Below are 15,680 nucleotides of genomic sequence, written 5' to 3' on the forward strand. Positions count from 1 at the left end.
ATAGGGATGGCTCCTCTTTTTGGGTGCAGACAGGGATCAGTTTCAAGGGGCTGTTTGGTTTGATAGTGTTTGTTTTGGAGAAGTTCATGCAAGGGTGGTAGAAAGAACAGATTAGCCAGGTAGTGGGGTATTGTTGTAACCAAACAGGCAAAACGTAGAGACTGGTTTTGGAAATAGAAAGCGTCAAGGTGGCTGTTGTTTGTTTGCCTCCTTTTATGAGTGGTGTCTTTGAGGGTAATAGAAAGGGGAGTAAGCTGCAGCTTTCACAGGGATATTGCGTTTGCTGGTGTGTGCGTGTGTGTCCCGTTATCTGTGTTTGCGTGTACAGTGCGCACATGGCCGCCTGTGTGAAACACGGAGGTGCACAGTCATTCTTTTATTTACAGTTTCAATCACGCTCAATTTTCTGTATCCCCTTCCCTGCTCGCTGAGGCTGCCCTCACATTCACCCAGTATTGCCGCACCATCCTCCGCTTTTACCGCCATTAATCTTGGGCGTGAACCTGTGTGTGGATCTGGAGAGAGGGAGAAGAGGCTCCAGCGATCTGCCATGCGAGTGAGTCAGCGAGTGTGGTAGACCTAGAAACAGGCGCGCTCGAGGCCTTGGCGGCTTACTGCAACTATTAATACAGACTTTAATTAGCCCGCCACAAACACTGGCACAATCGGCTCAGTGTCGCCCGTGGCTGGCGAGGCAGACAGATCAATAGGTCTGATCATGCCTTTTTCATCAGCTCAAATGAAAGCACTTTGTCTCCAAGCTCAGCCCTGGACCTTGCGTATCACCTTAAAGGCTTTCTGTGGCTTCACTGGCTGTGTGCAGTGTTGCGGATGGGGCTTGTATAATCTGGCTGCATTAGGGAACTATAAAGATAAATGAAGGGAGGCACAGAGCATAACTCATCCTGTCAGAGAAGGGGTTTTAAGGCTGGGAAACTTTGTGTTTTCTAAAGCAGCTCCTACCACCCCCACCCCCCATGGCTTCCTAGTTTTGCACTCTCTCTTCCTCCTACTTGTATTCTATGTGTGCGCGCGTGTGTGTGTGTGTGTGTGTGTGTGTGTGTGTGTGTACAATCTCTGCTGTATTTTTCTCCATCTGCTTTCTGTCTATTCCCCCATCCCTCCTCTCTCCATCTCCCTCCCCGTCTCTCCCCATCCTCTTTTTACTGATCTAGAGGTATGGAAGAGTTCATTTACACTTCCTCTGCTGCACAAATTGCTCCTCTACCTCGTTGCCAGCGCATTTCAGTTTGAAATAAAAGAGTAAGCTGCTTTTGCAGTAACAACTTATTTCATGTGCTTTTTGGCAGGCTTTCCCGTTGACCTTCAAGTTCCCAATCAGTGCAGAAGAAAAATGGAAATAGCTTGTTCTGAGCCCTCATTTCCTGTGAATTGCTGAAATTGTGTTGTGTGTCTGCTTGCAGGGGTTACTGAATCACCAAATCACTGGCTTTTTTTTTTTTGCCAACTCTCTGACTCTTATCTGTCTTTTCCTATATGTCTTTATATATCACTCACTTTTCTTTTCTTTTTCCTGCCAGTAGATGATGTCCCACCTTATTTCAAGATGGAGCCTCCTCAGACCCAGGTGCACCTGGAGGGGAACCGCCTGGTTCTAACCTGCATGGCAGAGGGCAGCTGGCCCCTGGAGTTCAAATGGATCTATAACGGCACCGAGCTCACACGTTTCTCCTTGGAATACAGGTGAGAGATGCACCCTTGCCTGAGCTCACTCAATTATCATTTTCTTATTCATTCACTATAATTAGCTTACTACACGAGGACATTTTAGCGGCATTTAATTGTAACTAATAGCTCAATTGCTCATTTTTATTCATATTCCAGACTCATTTCTATGGATTTATTCAGGCCTGATTTGGCTACATGTCTCCCCTGAGACATAGCATCTTGTGTTCAGGGGATTGTCAGATTTATCCCGATTTGTATCTCACACTGTATTCAACATGCAGAGATGGTTTGAGCAGATAACTCTTCTTTTCTCCCTCTTGCTGTTTGTTCAAACTATCATCGCTGCAACAGAATCTAACAATGCATATTCCTTATCAGATTGTGCAGTGTGGGTGGGCTACTTTGCTCTGTCAGCAGTAAGATGCTGTTTCACTGACCGTGGAGTTCTTCTGGGCATTTTCTTTTTTTTTTATAACACTTATACTTCAGCCTCTAAACACAATACTGAAGAATTCTACTAACAGCACAGAGTGTGGCCAGAGAAAGCTCCAGCCTGTGCTAACAAGACCTCTGCATGTGTGTGTGTGTGCGCGTCAGTGTGCCCATTTGTCCATGTACTGTATTGCTTGCATGCCCGCGTGTCTGTCCACGAGTCACTGTTGCAGTCCACAGTTAGAGTCAGTTTCTATCTAATTCTAGCCTTGTTTTCTTCACTCTCTACTCCCAGTCTGTCTAGTCCCCGAGACATGGACAGACTCTCTCAGGTGGCATTTACTGATTGCTATCACTGGCTACACCCCCTCCTCCACACACACACACACACACACACACACACACACACACACACACTTTCCCTTCGCTTTCTCACTCCCTCTCTCACATCCTCTCTCCGCTCATCTTCTTTTTCTTCCCCTGTCTTTCCTCAGTATTTGGCTGTGCTCTCACGTGGCTTAGTCTCTGGGTCTGCTTTGCAGGCCAGCCCTCTGCTTGTTATTCTTCACCAGCCCTGATCAAAGGAGAACTGGAATCCATTTAATCAGACCCCCCCCCCCCTCCTCACCAACCCTACCCTGAATTGCAGTGCAGGGGGAAACATGGCAGGGGCGGACTCCACACTCCTAAGTGGCTGTAGCAAACCAATTAAAGGGGCCTCAGCTCTGGGGTTATCTACCTAGCATTTCGCACACATCATTTAACATGAATGCACATCACAGGAGAGACAGAGTTATGGCTGCCCAGGACGAACAGGTGAGAGGTGCACGTATGATTTGATTTAACTGACTGAAGCAACAGGATAACAGCAGGTTTTGTGAGTCATGCCAGTCAGAAACTCTCTTTGCTGTTCGCTCCCTAATGGCCTTAAAGAAGTAGTTCACTGCTGAAAAGATGGTCTTTTTGTAAAACTTGGGCTGTCTATGCAGGAGGAGGCTTTTGCTTTCGCTTAAGATGTAGAAATCATGCAACTACCAGAATGCACTGCACAGCACCTGACCAACTGCTACCGCTGGTGGGACATATAATGCCAAGCCCTTGGGAAGTGCACCAGACATTGAAGCCAGTTTTTGTAGTGGCCAAACTTAACAGACTTGTTGACTTTCATGTCAAAAGAGACATTTTTTTGAGTGTTAAAACCTCTTCAAAATAACTGGTTCCACTATTAGAATCTGATCTACTTGTTTGGATAACATTTGGAAAGTCTAGAAGAGCCACCAGTTGAATCATTTTATTCCCATTCAAGTTTATGTTTGTCCTCCAACCAAGCTCCCAGCAACAGTGCCAGGCTTTGAAAACTGTTTTTCATGGTGGTCAAAAGTGGAATTACAACTTTGGAGTCTTTGATGCAATGCCATGGGGCCCAAAAAGACTTCTCTCCATGAACTTACATTGTGAAAGAGTCATCTGTCTATAAGAGCTGCACAATTGTATCATTTTACTCACATTCATGTTAGCAATGCACTAAGCCAGAAGTGAGCCACTCAGCAGGTAGAGCTGTGCCGTTTTTCGAATATCAGCCCCAGAACTAGTGTCATCTGTAGGCATCGGCCTGGGAGATCAGGTCGCTGGTATTTAATCAGATTGTTTGACAGAAAGAGACGCGTGCTCTTTCTCTATATGCTTTTGTACTCTTTGTGTCAATGTTGGCCATCCGATGAACATGTGAAAGTAGAATCTGTTGTCAACAGTCCAAGAGCCAGCAAGAAAGACAAGCAGGGAGATCTGGGTGCTGGTAAAATGGAGGAAAGTTTACCACAGTTTATCTATACATACCACCCACATAGTTATGACATAAAGCTGGTTGATCAACAAAGAAGCCTTTTAAGAGTATATTCTGCCTTCTTTAACTTACCATCTCCTGCCCATCTGAACATCAGCACTTAATCACACTTCTAAGCCGCTCTGTTATATCCCTGATTTACAACATCTGTGTCTCATGGTTAAGTGGAATGCCATTTAAGATGTGTTTCAGGTGCCCAATGAAACATCTCGATTAATTTAGCATCATGAGTGTGGGGGATAAAAGCGCCAAGATGACAAATGTCTCTGTCTGTCATCCTGATGATGACTAATGGCACTTTGCGTTGTGTGTGCCCATTAGGTACCTGATCCCCTCGCTGGACCGATCGCACGCTGGCCACTACCGCTGCATTGTAAGAAATCGAGTGGGTGCTATAATGCAGTGCAGCACTGAAGTGCAGGTCGCCTGTAAGTGCTTCTTTCCATACATCTGACAGAGTAAGGGAAGGACACAGTTTTTGTTCAAGGCTTGTCAGGCACAGTATGTGGATGAGTCACTCTGAGCAAAGGAGCTTAGCTTTTGAATAAGGTACATAATGTGGTAATAATGACAATTCTTCTTTTTCATCTTGCTGGCATATATTTCCAACATTTTCTCTTCTAGTATCAATTTTCCTCTTTTGCTCACTTTCTTTGTCTCCACTTCTCACACTTTTCTGGTTTTGCCCACCAGATATGGGCGGTTTTGTGGAAGGTGAAAGGTCTCAAACTGTATCGCAGGGTGACGGCGCTCTCATCCACGCACCGCGGATACACAGCTTCCCCAGGCCGCAGATCACCTGGTTCAGAGATGGGCGTAAGATTCCCTCCAGCAGCCGCATGTAAGCCCACCTTGGTTTATTTGGTTTGAGTAAGAGAGTGTGTGTGACTTGTGGGTTTCTTGCGTGTGTTGAGCACTCGTTTGCAAGTTGTTGGTGAAGCTGCTGAGGCAGAATAAGGCAGAATATCTTTCACTTTAGAGAACTCCACAAAGTTCAATACTGCACAGAGATTTTCTCCCACCCCCCCCCACACACACACACCATGAGCGAAGTTGAGCAGAGTAGTTGATGAAGGAATGTTGGCCCTGTGTTCATCATTGAATCACCTCTCAATGATAAAGCGGGTTATTATATTGCCCCTATTGACTTTGCAGGCGGAATGATTGAAGGGTAGAGATAGAGCAGGCAGCAGGGGAACCAATTAGACAAAATTGGACAAAAGGCCTCAATTGATGATATGTTTGACTGACAGCACTCACCCCTGGGTGGATTTGTGTGTGGGAGCATGTGTGTGTGTTTGCATTTGTGCCTGTGGTAAGAATCTGTGTGAGGCCGAGTGTGCACAGTGGGAGTTCTGTGGGTTACTGTATGTCTGTAAGGGCTATGCTTGGAGCGTGGCGGCTTTTTTTGTGCCTGCTCTGATATGCAATTTTCTTGAAGAGACACTGTGAAGATAATCACCTGAGATTAATTTTGCCATCTATACAAATTGAGGAAGGCAACTCCTCAGAAACCACCTCCTTTATGTATTATTCAGCAGCAAGTTCTACCATGTTGTAGCTGACATGAAGACTCTTACCTCGAGCTTGCTCTCGCTCGAAGGACGGATTGGTGCGTGTGCCTGCGGGGCTCCAAAAATCGCAGCACAAGCAAAGAGGGTAAACTGCAAGAAAAATCTCAACCCCTTCCATGAATGTTTCGACCTATTGCGGAGCCGGTTACTATGCGGCTGTCTCTTATCAGAACTGGAGCAGTGAAGCTTTTGCTCTGTGACAATGAGAGCCACTGACAGGACACTCCGCATTTACCGCTTGTTTGCTCGCTTTGTGTCAGGCCACATTGATATTCACAGGCGTGTGTGTATATATGTTTGTGTGTGTGTGCGAGTGTCTGTTGACTCGGTGAGAGCCACGGCTCCTAATTGTCCAGGAGTGTGTCTGTTTATCCTGCGCCGATCAGGCAGATGCTGGCAGATACGGAGAGCCTAATCTGGCCGCATGCTTAGCGTCAGCTCTCATTTAATGGGCTCCTCTCAAACGTTTGAGCCCATCAGCCTAAACAACATTCAGCCATTCTATGGGCACAAAAAAGATTTTAAAGAAATAGCTTGGTATTTTTCAGGCCGGTTGCTATTATGTATCCATTTTCTTGTATCCTGCAAAGCATACACTAATTACTATAAATGCAATTAATGTGGGACAAATCAAAAATCCATTCTAAGCCCAAAAGACACTCAGCAGATCAGCTGAGCAAACATGATGCTAAAACAACATATTATATTGAGTTTACAGCATTAAAAGAAAGAGATCAGTGTTTATTGCTAAATTAGGGACTTACTCTTTTAGTTTCTGTCTGTTGCAATTATCTCATCTGTATTCGCTGGGGCAGGTTGCACAAATATGGACTTCTTTGACTGTAGCTTACATCTTACAAATATACTTCAAATATGAAGACATCTAAGTAAATCAGTCGTTCAAAGCTGTTGTAGGGCCAATTAATTTGTCTGGGTATATTAAGTATATCATAAGACCAGCCTCAGTTATCTTAACCCTCTGGGTTCACACAGCGATTGAAACTACAGTTACTTTGTACTTTATACCCAACTACTGCAGAAACAGTGAGTATAAAAATAACGAGAGACATTCTGAACTTTTCTTTTAAGGCACTGTGGTACCTTGTAGATGGAAGTGCTCATAAAATTGTTTTTGTGTGCCTCTTTTCAGACATAATTTATGAGTTTGTGTGTGTGTGTGTGTGTGTGTGTGTGTGTGTGTGTGTGTGTGTCAGTTTACCCTCAGGATTTATTGACTCTGAGAAACAACTACTCACTTGTTTAATGATACGAGTGTGTCTGTGCGCTTGTTAATGTGTGTGTATGTGTTAGTGGTGTTTGGGGACAAATTTTGTAATGCACACTCGTCAACAGGGGATGTCGATTAATTGGGAGCCAAATCGGTGACCTCAATTTGATTTGACTACATTCAGTGCTGCCTGAAGCCATTTGTGTGTTTATTGGAGTAAGGTTGACGTTGTGTGAGTGTCATGAATGAGTGTTAGGCAATGCAATGTCCTCAAAGGAATACTTTACCTGCAAAGTGACCATATGTATTGTTAGTCATGCTGTGTTACCTTGAATTTGTGTAGAAATTTTGGTTTTTCCTGCATGCTTCAACAGAAAATGGCAAACACATTGATTCAGGGAAAAAAATCAGGCCTGACCCTACTTGAACCTGACCCACGGGGGCTGGTTTGGGCCCGGTCCCGATTAAAAACTAAAATAAATATGTTTTTTTTTTTTTTTTGAATATTAAAACATTGATTTCCAGCTAAGATGTTTGGTGTTTCCTAGCGCCACTTCTTCTTTTCTTAAATCAATAGTCTGTTGTCTAATGCACAACAGGTTCAGAAGTTCAGCTTACACCACTAGATGTGTTGAGTGTGCATGCCTGGTGATGTTGCATCCTGAGGATTACCGCCCTGCTACCCCGGAAATACTGCCAACCACGTCACCTTTCTCTCTCTCTTTCTCTTGTTTCCTGTCCCTCTTTCTCTCGTATGCACTCTCTCTCACCTGGTTCTCCTCTATATTGCTGCGTTGTTCCATCACTTTCCTGTCACTTTCACTCTTTCCCTCTTGAATCAGTCCACTAAAAAATAAAAGTAAATGGTGAATTGGCAAGAACCCAACCCAATTCAAGTCGAGGTGCAAGAATGAGAAATTAAAGCCTGGTCTGGCCCAAATGTGGTATTCCTGGTTGGGTCCAGTCAGACTCGGGCAGAGAATTTTAATTGGGGTATTGCAAGAGTTTGTAAATGGATGTTTTGATATGCATGGACTTAAGTCATTCAGTAAATCAATGTTTGCCATTTTCCGTGGAGTTTGTCTTCAGTTTTTTTCATGAATTAAAGGTAAAGTAGCATGACTAATTGATGTACAAATGGTATTTTTTTCAGGTGAAGTGTCCCTTTAAAACTATGCGTAACTAATGTGGGCATGAATGTTTACTGCTAGTGCCATCACCCTGGACAACACACTTGTCATCCTGTCCACTGTGGCCCCTGATGCGGGACGTTACTATGCCCAGGCGGTTAACGACAAGAATGGAGAGAACAAAACCAGTCAGCCCATCACGCTCACAGTGGAGAGTAAGTACACATGCAGCTGCACATGCATCCATTCAAGCAACAGGCTTCCTCGCCCACTCAGAGATACACACCTCACTCGCAGAGATGTGTCATCAGCAGATTGCCTTAACAGGTTGTTGCAGATAAAAAAAAAAAGTTTAAAAAAAATTTTCCTCTTATTATTTATCACCTACAACACAGCAGCTACACAACAGGTGGCTCAGCCCGAGACAATAGAAACAGAGATAGCGCCCTCTACTGGCGTGCCCTTTCATCATATCACACCTTTCTGCCATTTCTTCCTCTACTCTCTCTGACAGACATAATCATACCCATTATCCAGAATAGTTGTCCTCTTGTCCTGCAGTCCTCCTCTAACCTCTGGCTCAGGCAGTGAATTACGGTCATGAGTTGTGTGTTAAGGTGGAGCTCCAGCAGCAGCAGCAGCAGCACCTCGCTGACTAGCTGGATGTACAGGCCCCCGTAAAGCGGACCTTCAGTTTAATCGCTCCTCACAAAAAGCAGATTTATGAAAATGACACTGAGCGAACAGGGAATGATTAAACCTACACACACACACACACACACACACACACACACACACACACACACACATAAACACACACATCAGGTTAGAAGGATGGCCTCACTTATAAACACTCACAACTTCAAATAAAGTTCGGCATTGCTCATGCAGGCGTGCTACATGTCAAATCATTAGAGTGTAACTGAACCTCACGCTTCACTATTCTCCCACCTACTTTCACCTTCTTTCATCTGAACAAAGTCGCACAGATTCTCCCACATACTTTCATCTAGACAAAATCAGCCTTCCTCCACTCACTATGACCAACTTTAGGAGCCGCTAAATGTATTTTCTATCTGGCTCTGAAGATAATATTTATGCTGATCTTTTATTCCACCTGTAATACAACCTTTGATAAAAGATATCACAGAATCTGTCTTGAGTTGTATTATTTATCTAATGGAGGGGGTTCAACTGTCATGTGAGGATTTTGACCTGCTCACATGCGGAGCCGCACAATTTTTAATATCAGCTTCTTGCTCACTCCAGCATCTGCTCATCATATCGTTAATACAGTGTTTGTAATTCAGTGCTCAATACGCATGACACAGCAATCTGTGGGGACCAGATATCACGGAATATCACCGAATCTGACCTTGCGGATCACACAACCGTATTTTGCATCTGAAAGTCAATAAGGTTTTTTACAGCTGCATTTGTTCATTTTAGCAATCCTGTGGAGTAAAAGACGGAAAAATATGCAGCGAAGGGAGCGTGCTGTTCCAAAGGGAGCATACAAATGAGACAGAGCCGAGTGTTATAGTAAAAAAGCAAGCTGACATCCGCTAATACCCACAGTGGGCAGACATTTTGCGTTTCGTTTTCTTATTTAAATGCCAAATTCACTCCAGTTGACTTGGGTTAACAATTGTTTTTTGGACACAGACAGATGTAAACAATGTGGTGACATTATAGCAAGAATTTGCTATGCAGGTCACCGAGTTGTTTACTTTTCCCATTTAATTAGAAGATTACACACTTGAGGTATTCTCGACACTGAGAGTTTATGAACTGCAATACATTAATTATTCTCTGCCAAGGAACCAATCATGTCTTCTGGAAAATAAAATGAGTTATTTGACTAATCTAATGGATTCCCAGTTTTCATTGTGTCATTGGCAAACATGATGCAACGTTCTCAGCCAAATATTACGGGATTTAACTTAATTTAACAAACTTGTGTAGTGTGTGTAATTACACAAATCTGTTACACATTTGATAAACTTTAAATAGATATTAAAGTGTAATATTGGCACTCTATTTGAAGGGGACAATTTCACACAAGAGTAGCACCCATCACGTTTTTTTACAGCTTTAACACGACTGCATCAACATTTCACATCAATGAATCATGAATAGTTTATATTGTATATTATGCTCTGTTTATACCACTACTAATTCATGACCTTCCTAACCACTTTGCTTATTCCTCATCTCTTGCTTCTCTTGGTAGAAGTGCTGATACAATTCTTCCTCTTTCCTCCCTTCCATCAATCACTTCCTCTCCTCCTCCTCTCTCTCTGCTTCTTCTCCACTTCAAAACTCTATGTACCACAAGCTCAGAGACTATAAGACCCACACCAATCAAACTTTCTACATAATCTCACCTGTTAATTAAGAGGCAAAAATTACATCAGACAAATGACCGGAATCTTACATTTTAGCCAATAACTTCTGGCCATAGTGGTTTAGATTTCTCCTCATAAATCAGTTGGACTTTGGTGAATCTTTGCAGCCTGTTTAGTTTCTTTCTTTTTCAATTTTGTGACTTCTTCTATGACGTTACAACTAGCTGTTCTACGTAGATTGATCAGTCTTCACTGCGCTAATTCATAACAATGTTAACAATACCCTCAAGATTCTTGTACAACCATGATAAAACTCATTAAACAGGAGTTCTTGAAGAATTTGAAAACATTTCAGTAAGCTGCAAAATTGATCTATTTACCAACCAATCAATGTGTTAATCATCTGCCTTCAAATATTTTATTTTGAATTAAACACATCACATCTCACATTTCTTTGCCTCTCCCTCCCTGTCTAGACTTTTCACTTCCAAACCCAATTTGAGTTTTTTGTCTGACAAACATGCAATGCATTTAAAGGTCACGGTCCCCCACTTACCTGCTTTATACACTCTGTGCTATCGTAAGGAATTATCCTTACAATCTGTGCTCAGGTATGCTGTGAGGTTAATTCATGAGTCTTATTTTTGAAATGTTAAATGCATTCTTTGAATGTGCCAGCAAAATGTCAGCAGCAGCTACATCTAACTTTGTTCTTCTTTTCCTTCCCTGCTTCTTGAAGCTGTACAATTAGAGTTAATAGTATCTGAATCAGCTAAAAGCACTACTTTTAAGGGTCCGGTACATAGGGTTTAGGGGGATGTATTGACTGAAATGGAATATTATATAATAAGTATGTTTTGTTTAGTGTATAATCACCTGAAAATAAGAATTGTCCTGTTTTTGTTACCATAGAATGAGCCGTTTATATCTGCATAGGGAACGTCGGCCATCATAACCTCTGTGACTAATCGAACGGCATTGGAAAAACACAGATTTTTAACACTGAACTGTTTTGATCAGTGTTTTACCAGTTTAAATCATAAAGTTTATATAAAAGAGGAAGAGACCTCTGTGAACAATTCGGCTCCCATTAAAAACCTCCTGAACTTCTGGATCTTAAGTTATCAGAGAAGAAAGGAGCGCACATATTAGCAGTTGCTGGTCTACTGGCCTGCCTGTGACAAACCAAATTTTGTTGGAGAAACACTGGTTTGTAACTTAAAAATACTTTATTAAGTATTTTTAGTGGGTTTAATCACCCACTTCATTTGGTTCATTTGTATGGGCGAGGAGTAGATCTCTGGGGATAATTTGGCTCCCAGTAAAATATATAATGAAGTATGATATAATGAAGAGTGAAGGAATCCTAACCAGGAGTTCACGCTCTGCACATGGGACAAGTTTCAGCTGGTTGCAATTTCCAGTTGTCACCACTAGATGCCACTGAATCCTGCGTGCTGCTCCTTTATATGTCAGCTTTACAGTATGTAGCATTTTGCATATTAATGTGGGAGCCCAGCAAAAAACTAAATCTAATTTTGAAAAATGAATTGTATTTTCAAAACAACTTGCTCACTACACTGTATTAAATTGGTTTGTTTTTTTTAAAATATGATGCAACTGAAATCACAATTTCAAACTGCAGAGCTTAGGAGATGGAGACTTGAACGAAGCAATCAAACTGGGGAGCAGAGCCAAACAGTAATAACCCATCAGGAGGGCTGCGCCTACATTCAGGCAGTGTTTGTAGAGGAAGCTTTGTCATTACTCTGCTGAGGTCCCTCAGAAACAGGCCTTGAAAGGCTGTGATTTACAATGAGGTGGCGCAAAATAACAATAATGATAATAAAAACTTGATTAGAGGCCGCATTAACCTGGGGTAGCCCTGAAAAAAAAAAAAAAAAAAATTCACACGTAGACAAAACCACACGCACGCAGTACACACATCGTAAATACGCCGTAAACGCGCAATCACTCAAACACATACGAGTGCACAGGCCCATACCCGTACTCTGGGGAGGTAGGGGAAAATGAGATCAGATTCAGAGAGAGATCACTGATTGAGGGCAGTGAATCGATGGTTGGCTGGAGGCTCCGTGAAACCCGTGAGTGATGGTGCTGCATTTAATCGCCTTTTGTGTTTGTCTCAATTATGCTACATAATGGCTTCTAACACCTGGGCTAACACCGTGCTCAGGAAATGCTGTGTGCACTGGAAAAAGGATCTAAAGTAAAGACAGAGGTGTTAATAGTTGGCTGATAGCATGCTGGCTACCTGCTGGCGGCAGTGACAGACTGTGTGTCAGTCTTTGTGTAGGGATCTAGTCATGCTCAGTTGGCTACATCAGGCACATTCGCAGGCTTAATCTGAAGTCTGCATATAGTTTATAGATTTTTTCATTTTCTTCTATCTGCGTCTGTGTTTCTCTGTGTGTGTGATAGATGTGGGAGGACCTGCAGACCCCATCGCCCCCTCCATCATCATCCCCCCCAAGAACACCAGTGTAACCATGGGGAGAAACGAGGCTGTCATGGAGTGTGTCGCTAATGCCAGGTAAATTTTATCACACACGGAGGGACAGATAAATAAAAAGCACACGCCGACAGACACACACATTATCAAAACACATCCCCCTTCTCTCACCTCCACATCTGATATTTTGTGATTCAAATGAATCTTGAAACCTTTTGTTTGAACATGATAGAAAAGTGTTTTGTACGTCTCTTCTCCATTCTTCCCTTTGATTCAAGGCTTCACTGTGTTCTCCGTATCTTGCGCAATCTCAGTCCTCAATTCTGACTATTATCTCCAATTCAAAGACTTAATCAGAATGACAGATGTATCCCATTGCTCCCTCAATGCTCTGTAACCTTGAAACAGAATATAAATCTGTATTAAAAACCCAAACTACACTCCCTAGCTCATGCTCGCCTTTTTCGCCTTTTCATCTTTTTTTTCTCCCCCAGACCCCTCGTCAAAATGAGTATCACTTGGAGGAAAGACGGGGTAGTGGTCAATACAGGGATCCGAGATTTTGGCCGGCGGTTGGTCATCAGCTTGCCTGCGGTCAGTGACAGCGGCTACTACGAGTGTGAGGCGTCACTCCGCAGCAGCAGCGTCCCCTCAGTCACTGCCGGGGCCTTCCTGCATGTTCTAGGTAAATCACCCCCAGCTTTCATTTTAACATTTCATGAAGCAGACAGCGTCGAAATTATCCAAATATTGCATCAGCACGCTAACCCCCATGTTGAGAGAACATTTTTTCGCCATTTTATACTTCAGTAATTGAGTTGATGTTGTTAACGAAAGTGTTGCAAATGCTGGTTTACCAGAGAAGGGTCAAGATAAAAAGCACAGATGATTGCGAGTCATTCTTAAAGGCTTTAATGCCGCAATGTTTTATGCTTTTTCTTCTTTGAAACAGAATATCCTCTGTTTGTAAAAGAGCCGCCGACTCACATCAGTGCAGAGATGGAGAAGGTGGTGGATATCCCCTGTCAGGCACGAGGTCAGTGGTGTTTGTTTTTCTGTGTGTTGTTGCATGTGTGAAAGAGCAAGAAAGTATAAGAAAAAAAACAGAATAAAAGAACAAAAGGGTCACAGTGACAAGGAAAAAAAGTTAATCCTCTCCTTCCTCTGCAGGAACGCCGCAGCCAGACATAGTGTGGTATAAAGATGCAGTGCCCATCAGCCCGGTAAAGATCCCCAGGTACAGGGTGTTGGTGGGAGGCAGCCTGCAGATCAACGGTCTCCTGCCAGATGACACAGGAATGTTTCAGTGCTTTGCCCGCAATCTCGCAGGAGAAATCCAGACAAACACCTACCTAGCTGTTACTAGTATGTCCCTTGAAAATATTTCAAAGCTGTCTGCTTAATTCTGCTCATCTTCCCCTTTCTGTTCCCTCCCTTTTTTTATTCTTAAATCCGCTCCTCTGTTCTCCTCTCTAATCCTCTTTTCTCCCTCTCTCTGTCTTGCCTCCTACACCCCATCTATCTATATATCTCTTCACATTGACAGATTTGTCACCTTGGATGCTTGGGCAATTATTGGCTATTTTTGAATCAGAGAACGTGCAGGAGAAGCAGTGAGATGGCGGCGCCTTGTCAGATTCTCAGAGCTGTCCCTCAGAATGAGACCTGACAGCCGCCCTTTTTGTCAAGTCTATTAAGCTTGCTGCTGCCGTCTGCTTTATTAGGGAGAAAGCTGTTTATGTCTCTCATTATCACCTCTGTCTCACCTGATTTTTGTTTTTGCGCGTGTCTCTGTGTGTGTGGCCGACCCCTCCCCTCGCAGGTATCGCTCCCAACATCACCGCTGGCCCCGCTGACAGCGCCGTGATTGACAGCATGTCAGTCATTCTGCATTGTGAGACCTCAGGAGCCCCACGGCCAGCCATCACCTGGCAGAAAGGTGCGTGGGCTAACAGCATGTGGCTCCGAGGTGGGGGTGGGGGTGGTGAGGGAGAGGGGGGGGGTTCATTATGGCACATTTGGACTTGACAGAGTAGACGACAACTGTGGAGAGAATTCAAAATATGCATTTTCTCTGAACAAGCTCCACTTCTTTACTTTTGCTGCACTGCTTTCCCTCTTGTTTGTTTTCTCTGACATTTCTCCAATACCCTAATCTCTGTTTCTCCCCGTTCCCCCCCTGTTCTTCCCATGTCCTCCATCCCATATCATCAATCACTTCCACCCTTCCCTGCAGGTGAACGTGTCTTGGCCAGTGGCTCGGTCCAGCTGCCCAGGTTCACTCTGCTGGAGTCGGGCAGCCTGCTAATCAGTCCCTCTCACCTTTCTGACGCTGGTACCTACACCTGCATGGCCAGCAACTCCAGGGGAATTGATGAAGCTTCAGCTGATCTAGTGGTCTGGGGTAAGCATATCTGAAACTGGACTCTCTGGCAAGGCAAGGCAGCTTTAATTGTGTCGCAAATTTCAGAGAACAGGGCAATTCACAGTGCTTTAAGGAGCAAAAAAATATAAAACATAATGATGGATACAGATTTACAACAAACGAGTAAAGAGAAAATATATAAAACGTAAAGTTTAGCCCTTTGAAACCTATGCAAATTGTCTTGATTTCTTTCAAAACATGGGAAGAGGACAATCAGCAGCTTCACAAGAAATGGCCCAAAAATGAGCAGGAAATTTGTGGAAAAAAATATTAAAAAAAACAAAAGAAATTTGTAAAAACTTACAAGAAACCTACCTGAAAACAAGTGCATAAAAGCTTAAAAAAAGAAACCAAAAAAATGGCTAAAAAATATGTTTTTTTCTGTAAAATAAATTTGAATAAATAATTAAGAGAATTATAAATATAGTTATATTTTTATTTATATTTTTCTTTTTTTAATCATATTTAATAATCCCATCCAGCTCATTTTCCGATCATTCCATTTTCATCCTTTACTTTTTTTTGTCCTTTTGCAGTG

At 43.0% G+C, this 15,680-nt stretch overlaps 1 protein-coding gene across 1 annotated transcript in view; it reads left to right on the forward strand.

The window, feature by feature from the left end:
* The first annotated feature begins 1,549 nt into the window (after positions 1–1,549).
* sdk2a (sidekick cell adhesion molecule 2a) overlaps positions 1,550–15,680 on the forward strand; it is a 49,845-nt gene continuing 35,714 nt past the window's right edge. Inside the window, exons 1-10 of the mRNA XM_042505662.1 lie at positions 1,550–1,704; positions 4,286–4,392; positions 4,658–4,805; positions 7,978–8,111; positions 12,687–12,798; positions 13,212–13,402; positions 13,670–13,753; positions 13,888–14,082; positions 14,540–14,656; positions 14,954–15,121. Coding sequence (XP_042361596.1) covers positions 1,568–1,704; positions 4,286–4,392; positions 4,658–4,805; positions 7,978–8,111; positions 12,687–12,798; positions 13,212–13,402; positions 13,670–13,753; positions 13,888–14,082; positions 14,540–14,656; positions 14,954–15,121 — 1,393 coding nt within the window. The 5' untranslated portion in view covers positions 1,550–1,567. The remainder of the gene's footprint in view (positions 1,705–4,285; positions 4,393–4,657; positions 4,806–7,977; positions 8,112–12,686; positions 12,799–13,211; positions 13,403–13,669; positions 13,754–13,887; positions 14,083–14,539; positions 14,657–14,953; positions 15,122–15,680) is intronic.

This window comes from Plectropomus leopardus, chromosome 17 (assembly GCF_008729295.1).
Source record: "Plectropomus leopardus isolate mb chromosome 17, YSFRI_Pleo_2.0, whole genome shotgun sequence".
In the NCBI taxonomy this organism is placed as follows: domain Eukaryota; kingdom Metazoa; phylum Chordata; class Actinopteri; order Perciformes; family Serranidae; genus Plectropomus; species Plectropomus leopardus.